Source organism: Papaver somniferum, chromosome 7, assembly GCF_003573695.1.
Source record: "Papaver somniferum cultivar HN1 chromosome 7, ASM357369v1, whole genome shotgun sequence".
In the NCBI taxonomy this organism is placed as follows: Eukaryota; Viridiplantae; Streptophyta; class Magnoliopsida; order Ranunculales; family Papaveraceae; genus Papaver; species Papaver somniferum.
This window is the reverse complement of record NC_039364.1, coordinates 38866742-38881464: the sequence shown is the minus strand read 5'-3', so window position 1 is coordinate 38881464 and position 14723 is coordinate 38866742. Positions and strand designations below refer to the sequence as shown.

General features: G+C 35.4%; 1 protein-coding gene across 2 annotated transcripts; it reads right to left on the bottom strand.

Moving 5' to 3' along the window:
* Nucleotides 1–7196: 7196 nt before the first annotated feature.
* LOC113297032 (histidine--tRNA ligase, cytoplasmic-like) lies at nucleotides 7197–11462 on the bottom strand. Of its 2 annotated transcripts, none has more exons than XM_026545422.1 (7): nucleotides 9977–11462; nucleotides 9648–9827; nucleotides 9257–9514; nucleotides 8960–9094; nucleotides 8172–8450; nucleotides 7940–8095; nucleotides 7197–7747 (listed from the first exon to the last, which is right to left on the bottom strand). In XM_026545422.1, exons 1-7 carry the CDS (start codon nucleotides 11363–11365, stop codon nucleotides 7439–7441), a joined length of 2706 nt encoding a protein of 901 aa, XP_026401207.1. In that variant the 5' UTR covers nucleotides 11366–11462; the 3' UTR covers nucleotides 7197–7438. The 2 variants fall into 2 exon arrangements, with proteins under 2 accessions (XP_026401207.1, XP_026401208.1); XM_026545423.1 differs by having other exon boundaries at nucleotides 7940–8083.
* Nucleotides 11463–14723: the final 3261 nt, after the last annotated feature.

The following is a 14723-nucleotide window of genomic DNA, read 5'->3' as shown; positions in this document are numbered from 1 at the left end:
TCCGTTGATTTCCCCTAGATTCGAAACACACAACAGATTTCAAGGTTCCAAGAAAAGAATGAGGTATTTACAACTGCTTTAGTTGTGAAAGCCGCAGAGAATAGTATCACCAAACATGTCGTGTCCATTCCATCTCTAGGAGACGACACCATGTGAGCTCAAAGTCTAAAATGACGGGTTTATTTCTTGATGGTACATTAAATACAGAAAAATCTTGTCCTTATAAATCTCTTAACACCTAGTAATATTTATGTTGTTAAGCTCATGGATTTTTGTTCTACAATTGGGTTAAGCTTTCCCTCCTCAAAGGAAAATTGTCAAGAAATTTCAAGTGATGTAGCATAAAATCAAAAGGGGATAAACATTGAGAAGGACGATGAAAATCCTATTTAATCGTAGCTAGCATTCATGTTTTAGTTCGCAAGTTATAATTAGCGACTAGTTCCTAGGGTATGTCAAGAGGCCTTCTCTTCTGATGTTTTTTGTTTATATCAGTAACTTTTTTTTTTTAGTTTTTTTTTTTGTTGAGATTTTGCTTTTTCTAGGGTTGTCTTGTTCTTTTTAAGTTGTAGCCGCACGCGCACGGCTTATGTGCATCTTAATACAATTCCTATTGACTGACATAAGAAAAAACTATAAATATGAGGCATTTTCATAGGCTTGAGGGAAGATTTTTGGGAAGGAGAACTTTTTAAGTAAAATAATTAGAAAAAACATAATTTTGCAACATTGGTTTTGATTATTTGACGTGATGAGTATTTGGTTAGTTTTTTTTTATCAGAAGTAACATTATACATGTACTTCATAATCCATTAAGATGTAATTTGTAATCTTCTTCACTTGTTTGCGATGCTAAGATGATTATTAAATGGATGAATAAAAAATATGTAAGCCCTTTTTGCTATAGACACTTTAGCCTTGTTTTCGTCTCATTGTTCCTCTGTTAAAGTGTTCCTAGCAAGTTGATAGCATTTGTGCATTAAAGTCGCATGTGTTCAAGTTCATAAGAAAATTTGAGTATGTAATAGTTAGTTGCTCGGAGACATTTAATTCGTATAGATACATTAGATTTGTCTTATTTTTTTTTAGTTTTAGGATTTTTACTGATCAATAATATTGTATTAGCCTTTAATTAATTAAGTTTTTTTTCATCAGTTGTCTTAAAACCCCCGAGTATCCAAGTCAAGTGGTGGAGATCGGTTTTTTGACCAGGCGGACTAAGTGCCTAACACCTTCCTAATCCGTAACCAGATTCTGATCCATACAATCTCTATACAATTAGACCATGTGCCTTAAAAAGGAAACTTATCATTTTAGTCAGTTTCCTAATTCCCTTAAATTAGATGGCGACTACGAAATAATAAGAAAATCAGTTTTAAAAATTAAGAGATCTTAATGAATTCTGTCCCTTAGATTTGGAAAGTATCTACAATTATCTAATAATATATAATTAAGATGTGAATAAATAAATATGATTTAATGTGGTTAGGTAAGTATTAGTGTAACACCCATATTTTTCGCATGACGGATGCCCAATGATGTATGATGAAGCTCCATCTCAAGCTTGTGTTGTGCGTGCACGATATATTGGCCCAAAACTAACATTGCATCATTATGGTGCATCATGAAATTAGGATGCTCGAAAGGAGCCAAAATACGCCATAATGATGCATTTCACAAGTTGAGCATTGGCAAAAAACAGGAAATGCATCCTCATGAAGCATCTTATCGGAATTCGTTGTCATGGGAGCAGGTGGACTTGGTATATGGACATCCACTCCCCTTGTAAAAATTTCAATAAGACATATACAGGGAAGTGGTGTTGGTTGAAGGTGCATTAAGCGGAGACGCACCTTTAAGCTATAAAGCTTGACTGTCGAAGCATATATGATGTGAAAACATCATTATGCCTCGTTGCTTACTCGATAGAGCTATGCGTAGGCATCATCGTTGCTTATCAAGAATGTATCATATTGAAGAAAGGTGAACATGGAAATAATTTACATAGCCCGAGCTAGAGAACACATACTTGCCAATGATGCACACTCTTGTGTATCACTTGCAAAGGACCATTTTATCTATGCAAACTAGCATTTTTTTTGCATTTGACCTTACAAAACGAGTTGGGTTTAGTTGGTAGTCCCGACCTGGTTGTTCTTAGGAGACCTGAATATTGTAGTGGGTTTATAGGAGGCGCATATGTTATTGGTGGTATATTTGAACCTAATATGGTAGGAAGAAAAGAAAAAGGCGTTGGTGGTATTAGTGGGGGAGGAGGAAGAAGAAGAGGAGGAGGTGTTACAGATAGCAGATCTAAAATCAGTAATGATTTGGCGGCAATATGACCGCGGGAGGAGGTACTGGTGGTGATGGCAGTGGAGGAGGAGTTGATGGAAGAAAAAGATTCTTAAAAAAAAAAAAAAATGAAAGATTTGTAAGCAGAAGATAATCGTGGCATTACTAGAAAATTGATGTAATGTAAACTTTTTCAAAAAAATGGGGTTTTCTGTCACTTTTATTGCATGTTGAAATTTTTTATAGATCCCAATTTATTGTGTTTTTTTGTCTAATAAACACGGTCACTTTGGTGTTTTACAATCCTTCCTAGCTTGAGGCCTATACACTTTCTTTTGTAGCATGTTACTAAAAGACAAAAAGGTTGTTAGAAAGTAATTTCACAAAACCCCTTAATCAACTATTTTTCGAACGCCTAGTTTACCCCTGATTAATTAGTGTTAATCAATCATTTTAGGTGTTAATTAATCGTGTTAGATGTGAAATCAGCTAATGATAATCGAATTTTAAAACATCAAACAAGTGAAAAAATTTGATTTTTTTTTCCAGAAACACCAACCAGAAACAGTTTACGTTCATGCGCTCTTGGAGCGATTCTGGGTTGGTGTTATTCATTCACGAAAGACATCCAAAATCGGTTAACGTATGTATAAATAAAATTTGATTCTAGTAATCATATTTTACTAGTCATATATAAACCGATTGTTTCATTTTCATAAGAAAAAACTTCATTCATTTCAAATCTACTCCTTTTTGTAACATGCATCAAGCCTTTGAATCCTTAGGTTACCCTAGTGGACGAATTATGGTCTCGTGAGAGTTTACATAAATATCTACCGACAAAATCTACACAAAAACTTCTAAAACTATCAATCTTCGTCGGAGGAATCCGAGTCTGATTCACCCACCATAAATTCCGGGGCGTACTCCGGGATTTTGATACTATGAACTGATAGCTTAAACACAACACAAACTTACTTTGTTAGTATTGTTTTATTAGAAGATCAAACAATATAGATTATGTAAAATAGGTAAAATAAACCATAAAAATATTTACAAATTGTTGAAGGGACAAGCTAAAGTGGCTAGCGTTCAAAATCCGTTGTTGGATGGCTATAAAAGCAACTATAACATTTTGGATGACTTGGTACCTATCATAAATTTGTTGAAGACTTCTTCTCTTGGATTCCCATAATTTCGGCTATATTGGTTATATATCTTCGCCCAAAAGGTTTCGGCATACCATGATTTGATTATGGCCAAATCTTCTGCGGAGTCAATGATGCCATACTTGTATGTGGAGGTATGAAATGAGTATATTATATGGAGTAGGAGTGAATAGAATGAGCAACTTTGAGGAAAATTGGGTTCCGGAACGAGGTCTCTTTATATAAGGAAATACCCCAGACAACTAGTTTTTTCGAAAAATGTGAAATAATTTAACACAATTAGTCCTCGTGGATGTCAATAAAAATCGTTTTTTTAATGCCCACATGAATCGGTCTTTACAATTGGCAACATAAACCGATTATGACTAGAAGTCAACAAAGGACTTTCCATTGATCATAATTAGTTTTTATATTTGCACATGTGGTCCGATACTAACTATAAAAAGATACAAAAAACTGACATTTCTGAGCCACGAAGAATCGGATTATACTAATATCACATAAACCGAGTCCTAGATGAAGCCTAAAAACTCAGTTTATAGGTAGACCGATTGTTGCCTGTATTTACAAAACAAAATTTTAAGCATACATAAACATGTTTTACCATAAACCCGTTATACATAAAAATTATAATTAAAAACCATAAGTTAATTGTTGCATTACACCATTGTGCCTTAATTCATAAAAACCATCATGCAAACAAGTCTTAAAAACCATTACCAACTATTAAAGTCTTAACAACTTAAATTAGAAACTTAAACTTATAAGTAGGTAGCAATACAAAGCATCAATGAGCATCGACATCAGGGGGCACCAACATCACCATCAGAAGCAACACTGTTGGCAGCAGCACCTGCATTGGCAGGATCAGTTTCTGCTTCTTCTCCAGATATTTCTGCAAACAGGCTATTCATATGTCTGTCGTATGCTCTCCGATCTGCAATTGCACCCTCATTTCCCTGGAAAATCTGATGAGCTCAATCAGCTTTTCTAGATACAACAATATTTGATTTTTTGTCAACATTTTCTTGTTGGATGATTCGATAATAAACAACTAAGTGATCCAAGTCCATATCTACAAAACAAAAATCTAGTTAAACAATCGGTCCATAAGACAATATATGTAATCCATATCTAACTAGAAAAACACACAAGAAAACGAAACACCATGAATCAGTTTATATGACATATAAATAAAAACCAATTGTGACATGGGAATATCAACAGTGAAAGGACCTGATCGGTACATGAACCACATACAAAAAACCTATCGTAAGAGAACAAAGTGCAAAAAAAAAAATAATACCCAGAATCGGTTGATGTTCATGCACTTATAAACCGATTTTGGCGATGTCTTTACATATTCTGAATTCAACCAAGAATCGATTGATGCTAATCATTTTATAAACTGATTCCTCTGCGTGCTCTTCATGGATCAAAGAACAAAACCCATAATTGGTTGATACGATAGATCTACGTAAATTGATTCTGGGTAAATTAGAGATTTTGATTTTTAAAATTGGGGTTTTAGAAATGTGCAAATCAATGAATAAATGCCATTAATAGAACAAGTTGATAGAGATTTACCTTACCTCTGTTGGATCCGAGATCGTTGGACAAAAGGATCAAAAAAAAAGTTGATTAGGGTTTGTGTCATTTGGAAAGTTTAGATGAGAATAGAAATTTGTTTTTCTTTTTAAGTTTCTAAGTTTTTTGGTTTTTAGCTAAAAATAGTAATTGACTTGCATTTATATGGGTTAGTATTAGGGTTGGTTTGAGGTTAGATTGGGCTTTTCGTCAAATTTGATAGCCGACAGCCATTTGCACAAGTTGGGAGAAGATATTGATGGGCCCCAAATAAAGCGTGTAGGCCTCAAACTAGGGAGGTTTTACAATACAAATCATTAAGAATTATCTATTTTTATTTTCTTGAAGCATACTCAGTATCCTCCCAGCAAACTTTTGGCTACAAAAATATTTGCTTTACATGCCCAATAACTCTCCCTACTTACGGTCTCTAACCTCGATTAATGAATGTTCTTGGTACGATAAAAAAATTATTCGTTTAGCGGAGTTATTTATTTATCGATAAATGATATATTATTTATTTAAAGAGTATTTTTATTTTTTTTACATATATAGTTTTGATGTTTTCGAACAAAAGATTGATCAATTAGAAGAAAATATTCAAAAATTAACCGGTAGCATTTCTAACTTAGGCTATCGAAATGTGATGGACGTCGAACACGTATTTTGAACTATCGTAACAAGAATGATGCAACTATGGAATCGCTTATGAAAGAAGAAATTATCGAGCCAATAATAAATGGTGAGAATCATCCTGAACCAGATGATATTACCGTTACACAAAATGTATCATCAAAAGAGGCATTCCAAGCAGTAACTACCATAAAATGACTTGCTATAACACGAGCAAAATATTCCAGAAATTATTCATGCATTACTAAAAATTAAAGACGGTGTACATTTTTTTTTTTTGGTGGAAGGAACAAACAATGAAATTTAAATGCATATCCCGAGAAGCATCGACTTCTTATACCAACATTGTTAAGTGCACAAAATATTTTGGTTTATTTAAAACGCTCAATTAGGGGATATTAAAAGTAATTGGAAGATATAAATTAATATCCCCATCCAATAGAGTCTGTTATTTATGAGCGAAAATATTAAAATACCCTTTAAAACAAATAAATTCTAAATCAAACTTAAATATTCTCCACTTCCTTTCAAATTCTCTTCTCCTTCTTTGCCGGCTCCTCACTTCGAAAACGATTTTTTTCTTACATCGGCGGAAATAATAGCGATGAAGACCATGGCGGAAGTGATGGAGACTATGCCGGAAGTGATAAATATCATGCCGGAAGTGATGAGTATCATGCCGGAAATGATGAAGACCATGCCGGAAGTGGATTTTTTTTTTTTGCATCACCGACATTGTATTAGTGATGAAGACCATGCCGGAAGTGTAGACGACCATGTCTGAAGTGACGAATACCATGCCGAAAAATGATGCTTGCGTGCTCGATAAATAACTTACATTGTCGGCACTGTAAGTTGGGAGTACCCATTTTCTGTGCATTTTGTAACATTTGTCTATTTTGTCGGCATTTTGTATGTTGGAAGTACTCATTTTAACCAAATTCCTATTACCTCAAAAAAAAATCCTCCTACTCTCACCCATGGGAAGTGATTATGATTTATACTAATCATTATCAAACTAATCTATTAACTTAAATAATCCACTAAACATGATTAGTGATGGATAGATTAGGAATTAGTTAAACTACATGGCTAAAGGTGACTGATTTACTATTTAAATCCCTATTTTGTCCTATTATCATATCCCAATAACTTTATATATCTCCCAACTGTGCGTCTTTAGTTATAGTATATATTTTTTATATGAAATTTAGTGATTATTCATTTATATTTTTATACGACCTTTAAGAATTCAATTTTTCTTATTCATTAACGTATTTATAGAGGTTATCATTTAGCCCATGTCGGAACCGAAGAAAATTATTCATTTGCCAAAGTTATTCTTATATCGAAGTTAGACTGTATTAAGGTTTTGAGGGAAAATTTCCTTCACCATAGGCTTTCATAATGTAATAGCTCCAGTCTCCAGGTCAACATTATAATATGTAATGTAAAACAACTCCAGAGATAACAAGGTTTAAAATTGGCAAACGTCATTAGAAGAAAAAACAATGTCTAAAGTGGGCACAATAGGAGAATATATAAGCTACAATTAGTTTTTCTGATACAAAAATCAAATATAAACCACAATCATCCAAAACATTTAAAAGGGGTCCTTCAAATTTAAGGACCCAATTGTGTAAAGGGTCAACCCTGCCTCAAAACTGCAAAAAAAAAAAAAAAGAAAAAAAAAAATGGTAACAAGAGAGTTGCTAGCTCCATCTGAAAATAATTCTGGATGGTAAGGAAGATCATTACAAGGACATGAGGTTCAACCGTCTCCGCACTTCCTCGACAACACTATCCCTGTCAACCAACTCCTCTGTGTTGGCTTGCATGTCTTTAATTCTAACTTGGTTGGCCCTTCTTTCTTGGTCACCAACAATCACCATCAACGGGATCCTAGACTCTTTGGCTCGATCCATATGTTTTGCTACTCTTTTATTAACCAAGTATTCTGTTTTTATTTTTGCACCCCACAGTTCACTCGCTAGCTCAGCAGCTTGCCCTAAATCCTCTCCAAAAATACTAACCAAAACTTCTGTTTCTGTGGCGCGAATCGACTGTCATAAGAAAAAGTCCATGTGAGAAATGCACCAACAAACTACCTAATAATAATCCAGTCTATTGCTAAACTTGCCCAATAAAACTCCTAAGTAAGTGATGTACAGAACTAGTTATCAGACGGATCATAGATTGTACATCAAAATTGAAGAAGACTTTACAGAGAAGAAGAAGAAAAAAATCTAACTAACCTGGTTAGCATCATTCTCAAGCTGCTGCTCCATAATGTTAAATACTCTCTCAATTCCCAGGCTGGCACCAACTGCTGGGACTTGCTTAGTACCAAACATGCCTATAAGATTGTCATAACGCCCTCCAGCTGCGATTGAACCAACCTGAGGAAACGCCTACATCAGTCGTACAGTTTACAGTTGTGTAAACTTACATAATGCATTTAAAAGGTAGCTATGATCAAACAATTACCTGTGTAGTGCCTTTAAAAACAGCTTCAAATATAACCCCAGTATAATAGTCAAGACCTCTTGCAAGACTCGAGTCAAAAACCACTCTGTGTATGCATTTTGACTTTTCCAATGCTTCGAAAAGAATCTCTAAATCCTTTAGTGCAAGACTAGATCCATTGTTTTCTAGGAACTGGCTGTCCTTTTTCAACTCGGACAGCAACTCCAAAGGAGGTCCACGTTTCTTTACGAGAGTACCAATTTTATCTGCAACCTCAGCAGTTAAGCCCTTCTCTTCCACCTAGCACATATTAACAAAAAGTTTGCAGATTATTTTACGAATTCTTAGGATTAGAAGTTAACTGGCAAGAATGAGCAACAAAATATAAAGGAAAAAAAAGACAAAAAAATCTCCAAATAACTAAAAGGCAGAAGAACTAATCAGGTACGGAAGGTCCGATCTAATGCGGTGCTTTGTTTTCCGTCCCACAGGAATACATTCTGGTTGTTTAGCTAAAAAGAGGATATTATCTGAATGTCATAAATCTCAGTAAACAACTAAATGAGTCACCAACTTCTCAAGTTCTGCATCCTTCTTAAACATTGTTATCAGACAATTTCTTTTTTCTAATGGTATATAAGTTTATAACACTAGCATTACAAAAAAGCACAACTGCAATCTACTCTAATATAAGCTTGGTTAAGGCGCTAAGCGACAGAACAAAACTGCATCTAATATAATGATTAAGTTTAAGAAGCTCAAAAACGAATACTTCCATCCTACTCAAAGTTGATGCATAATTTACTCACCATTTCCTTTTTGATCGTCTCAAACGATTGCTTGTCTAGCTTATCAATGCTAGAGCATATTGTTCTGAACTTTTCTGGTGGAACCCCACAAATTTCCAACATTCCATCCAGCAACTTTCGGTGATTCAGTTTTATCTATAGCAGAAAAGAGGAGTAATCAAACAAGTATTTATACAAAAAATAATAACAACAATGAACAAGACTGGCTGCAGGGACAATATTTGCGACTATGGAACACCTCTTTTGTAACAATGTTCATGAGATACATAACAGAATGAAAAAATAAAAACTTCATACCTCATAATCGCCGATGTTTAACTCATCCAGCAGTTCGGTCAAAACTTTAACAACCTCAAAATCAGGTCCCATTGTTTCATATTGACCAGCAATATCAAAGTCGCATTGGTAAAATTCACGATATCGGCCCTTGGATGGGTTGTCCCTTCGATATACCTTAGCAATTTGATACCTTTTGAATGAAGTGATACCATTCATAGCTACATATCTAGCAAATGGAACGGTCAGGTCATATCTCAGGGAACATAGCTCACCACCCTGTAAACATTTTGAGCATCAATTTGAATTAATAATGGTGAATATACACAAGACATGGTAACCAATAAACTACCAAGACAAAATTCCAAAGTAGATGAGTCAAACAGCAGACAATGAAGAAAACTACGATTACCTGGTCAGCAAGGTCATAAACCAGCTTTGAGTCCTCGCCATATTTTCCCATGAGAGTTTCTCTCAATTCAAAAGCTGGAGTGTCAAGGGCCATCGCTCCATGCCTTTTAAACACCTCTTCAATGATTTTGAATGCTTTCCCTCTAATGGCCATTTGCTCTTTTGCAAAATCTCGAGTTCCCTGAAAAATTAGAAAAAAGAAAAGAAAATGAAAGTTTATATGAGTCCGCAGGAAGTAAAATTTTTTGCAGGGAATACAACCAAAATACAAGTTTATGGTGTCAATGTGAATGTTTAAGCCCACAATCCAAATCACTGTTTCTTACTCACCTTGGGAAGCTTGGGAAGTCTTCTAGACTCATTGCTTTCTACCATTTCTTTCACTTTCTTCAAAAATGTATCAAGTTCTTGATCCTTCGGCTCAAAAAACAAACAAAGATCTCTTACCCACTCGTTCAACACTGCCAAATTCTCGATTGTATCCCCACCTTCACCATTCAACCTACCTTTAAGGAGCTGCTTGATAACGGCAGTTCCCTTACCCAAAACAACCTTCTTTTTCTTTTGGCTCTTTTTATCTGCATTTGTGTTCCCTTTTTTGGTTTCAACATTTGAAGACACAACCTGAACCTCTTGAGCGTTCTCTTTTGACTCCATACTGTCAAGCGAAAGGATTGCCAAGGCTCCTTCCCAAGCAAGAATTTTTCTAACAGTAGCCACTAATCTATTTATCTCATGAAACAAACTAATATAATTCACTTCAGATGACAAATTAATCCCATTTTTCAAGGTACCAGACATCTCCAACACCTCGGAATGTATATCAACTTCTTGACATCTCGCCACTAGTTGCGCTCGACACAAACTGCTCTCACCTAGATGTACCAGCGACGCCGCCAAAGACGAGACCGTCTTCACCAATTGTTTCCCACCTCTCACATTACTCAATGAACCATCCTTACCAATTCTCACACTAGAATTCAATTTCACACGCGTTGTTGAGTGTACCTGCTTAACACTCTCCCTAAAACTCCCATGCACCTCTGGTATCTCAGAGACCGCCTTGGAACCATTTTTGCCAACCAATTTCGATCCAGTAAGTAAAACCTTAAAATCACTAGCAACAGCAACCTCATCTTTAACCGAAAACCCATCACCAGAATCCAATGAATTAACCAAGGCAGATACATCAGCACTGGACGCCTCGCAAGATAACGACGCGACAGCATCCGCAACAGTACTCAAAGAAGACGAACAACAATCCAAAAGCGCACAAATTCCATCTAATGCATAACAAGATTCTTCTAAAACAATTATTTCCCCATCAGTTACTCCTACATCATCAAATCTTTTACCATTTACCTTACACAAGGTATCTAAAAACCCTAACACAGAACCAAAATCGAGAGATTCTAGTGCAAATGGACCTCCGTTTAGGGCATCAGTAATGAGAATGGGAAGAGCAGAACGAATTCCGTGTTGAGTGATGATGAGTTTGTTTAGAAGAACAACAAGAGATGCACGTGCTTCAATATTTGTTAGGAATCTAGGGTTTGAGACAGTGAGTGTTTTCTTTGAAAGAGATGATTTCGATGAAGATAATTTTTCAAGTATTGATGAATCGATATTTACCTGACTCAGTCCGTTAGCAATTGAGTAAACAGATGATGATGTAAGAGATGAACCTTTTCCTCCGATTGTTATCGTCTTCTTCGCCATTGATGATAGTTGGACTCTCTCTCTCTCTCTCTCTCTCTCTCTCTCTCTCTCTCTGTGTCTCAATGGCCGTCTTTTTACTCTGTAGAACCAAAGAGAAAGGTTTATTGGTTGGAATTAGGGCAACCGTGGTACGACTAGTGTTTTATTTCTATTGTAATAACTCGGAATCGCCGGTTCTAAGTTAACTCGTGATTCAGTTTTCTCTTCTTTCTTTTTATCCAGTAATGCTTTGTTGACCGGGAAAATCTATCGGGGATTCTCCCGTGTCTCACACAAAAACTAGGGGTGGGAGTGGGACTTGGGTTGGTTGCGTGGGTTAGAAGGCTTGCTCGAGGCAGACCCGAGTTAGGAATTCTTTGTCCAGATTGCCCATCGAATCCGTGGAACCCATGGAGATACTTTCCAAGTCCGTTCAAGTTATGTTCCTCAGGTTAGCCCAAGTTGCTCTGGACATGCGATTTTGTTAATATGATAAAACAAATTTTAGTAATAATAAGATTTAATTGCTCCGTATGTCTCCGATTTCCAAATAACTGAAGATTATTTATACTTAGAATATATTTTTTTCATATCGAGTGATTAATGAGATAGATATAATTTATATTTTCATTATTAGATTTGAAGATAATATTTAAAATTACTCTAAATAGATAATAATACCAACCTATAAAAATATTTTTATATAATTATATATGGTTTTTTGGGTTGGGCGGGTTGCTTGGGTTAGAATTATTTGTGCCCATGCTTGCCCAAATTTAACTCGGGTTTATAAAATTTATGCCCGAGCTTGCCCGAAATTTTGAAATACATTGACCATGTCCCCCAACGTTCGGATTGGGCATGGGTTGGGTGGGTTAACCCAACCCAAGTCCCACCCGTAACAAAAACTGGCCCCCCTATAATTCCTGGTGGTGGTGGGTCCCCGGGGCATCCAAATTTGTTTGAGACACGGGAGAATCTCCGGTAGATTCTCTCGGTCATCGTAGCATTACTGCTTTTTATCCCCTTTGAGAGGATGAATTTTATGGAAGAGCAGTATTGTTCCGCGGGACGTCAAGGTAAGCAAGCAGGTTATTCACTGTTGGATTTTCTTTTGTACGGCTTGATGAAGTTCAACTTATCTTTCCTTGATATGAACGGCTGGCAAACTCTTGATATTAGAGATAAATCTCTAGAGTTTATTTTCATTTTCTTTTATGTCCTTTTCACTTTAATTTTTTTTTTGTTTATTAATCCTTGGTATCTGAACGAAAAAAAGGTTGATGGGATCTTCTTCTACTTACATACCTTAGATATAGACCCGCTAGAAGAAAAAAAAACCATTTGTTTCTTCTCCTTCTCCTCTTAAAGTGATTTTCGACGATTCTTTAATACGTCAAACTGTTTTTTGTTTTGTTTAGATTAACCTAGACAAGCAGTGATAATTCTTTTGAAATCCAATAGATTCAACGATTATCATCTCATTGACTGGTCAAAATGCAGTAACTTTTTTGATTATCATATTGTTGAACATTATGTCATGGACTTGACAGTATATGATTGAAGGAAGCAAACATAAACAGTAAGAGAAGATTTCTATTCTTGCCTAGAAATTAAAAGATTGATACATATTTCAGGTTGAATATTAACATGATTTTGTACAAAAAAAACCATTGATAGAATTATACAGTAACATAACCGGATCTCGCCAATTTTTCCCTAATTTATCTTCTTCTTTATTGTTTGCATAATCACAAAATTAATGTATCCCTTTATCCCCAAGATCAGATTACCATCTAAGGTTTTCCCTAATCAGAACCAATAAGCCCAGATAAAGTGAAATAACATACGTAGACAACGAATCAATGATGCAGAAAATCTGATACTCATCTTCATTGTCATCCTATGCACAAAAAAAAAACTTCATTACCATCTATAACTCGATCATTGCCTAAATATAGCTATGTGATGAGCATCAGCAGCTTCAACCGCATAATATCTATCCCACATTTTTTGTATTGGGTTTTTATCAAAAATACCGTGCACAGAGCAATGATTTTTTCAAGGAATAAGCCATTGATTTTACGATGATAGTTCTTAAAATAATAAATATGTAGGTGAGGATTAGTTTTATTATTTTTTATAAATAAAGGACCAAGTTCTAATTTCAAGAGGTTGACAAATGTTCAGTTTAATGAAAGATAACCTAAATTTTATCCAGCCGTACATAAGAAAATCCAACGGTGAATAACCTGCTTGCTTACCTTGACGTCCCGCGCAGACAATATTGCTCTTTATGGGAATGTATAAAACAGTTCTACAGTTAGGATCCGACTTGCAAAATGGTATTACAGTTACAAAATATTAACAAACCAGTCATAAATCCGTTTGTAGCATGGTTAAGTCGGTAGGCCCCACAAAGTCAGAGTTAAATGGAATGATATATTTACCTTTTTGTCCTTAACCCAACTACACTAGATCTGTTACCACAGATTGTGTATATGTAATATTTCGAGGACTATTTCGATGGATCGGATTAGTCATAATAGGTTCTAAACTAGGGTTCTCATCTCCTCCTTCATTATTACAGATGTTTCTTTCGTCCTTTCCTTTCCGAGCTTTTCATCAGCAACAATGGTGGTTCAGTGAAATAAATCGAGTGAGAGTGAGGGTTTTGTTCAACTACTAGTGTTTAGGGCTTAGTAGAGATTTTGTGACATACATGGTAAAAGAAAGGAGTTGTTTGTTGAATACAAGCAATTGATAGTTGAATACAACGAACTGAAATTGAATTGATAGTTGGAAACAAGGATTTTGTTAGAAGAGATCGTCAAGATATTAACGAGGTTAGTAATCTTTAACCCATATTATGCAATTCCAATTATTTTCAAAAACCCTAGTTTCGAATTTGAGGATTTTTTTCATAAACCCTAACTTTTACTGTTGTCGTTGGTACAATCATGAAAGTGATGTTGCTGTCGTTGTTTTTGATAATGAGTGATAGAAATTAAGTTGCGTTCACGGAAAGTTTGAAAGTTTGGGTTGCTCTCTGACTCGAATTGAGGAGAGTTTAGACATGAATTCGAAATTAGGAAGAACATATAAGAAATAGGTATAAGTCTGATGGATCTGGTGGTGATGATTTTGTTATGAATTAAAGGAATTCGGTGAATAGGTTAGAATTGGAAGTTAGGGTTTTGAATCTGGTGTTAGTTGTAGCTGGGAGAACAAGTTGCGATATAGATGGGTTGTTCACAGAAAAACGAATTTTAGAAGGAGATGGGACTGGTAGTGTTGATGAGATGCATTGCTGTTGAAGCTGTATGTGGAGAAAGTGCAGAGAAACAATGGGTCTGGTTAGGGCTGGCAACGGATAAAT

Coding starts and splice junctions, on each gene's coding strand:
- LOC113297032 (XM_026545422.1), bottom strand. CDS start 11,365: ATGGCGAAGAAGACGATAACAATCGGAGGAAAAGGTTCATCTCTTACA. Junction 9,828..9,976: donor GACTTCCCAAGCTTCCCAAG/GTGAGTAAGAAA, acceptor CTAATTTTTCAG/GGAACTCGAGATTTTGCAAA. Junction 8,096..8,171: donor TTTTTAAAGGCACTACACAG/GTAATTGTTTGA, acceptor CGACTGATGTAG/GCGTTTCCTCAGGTTGGTTC.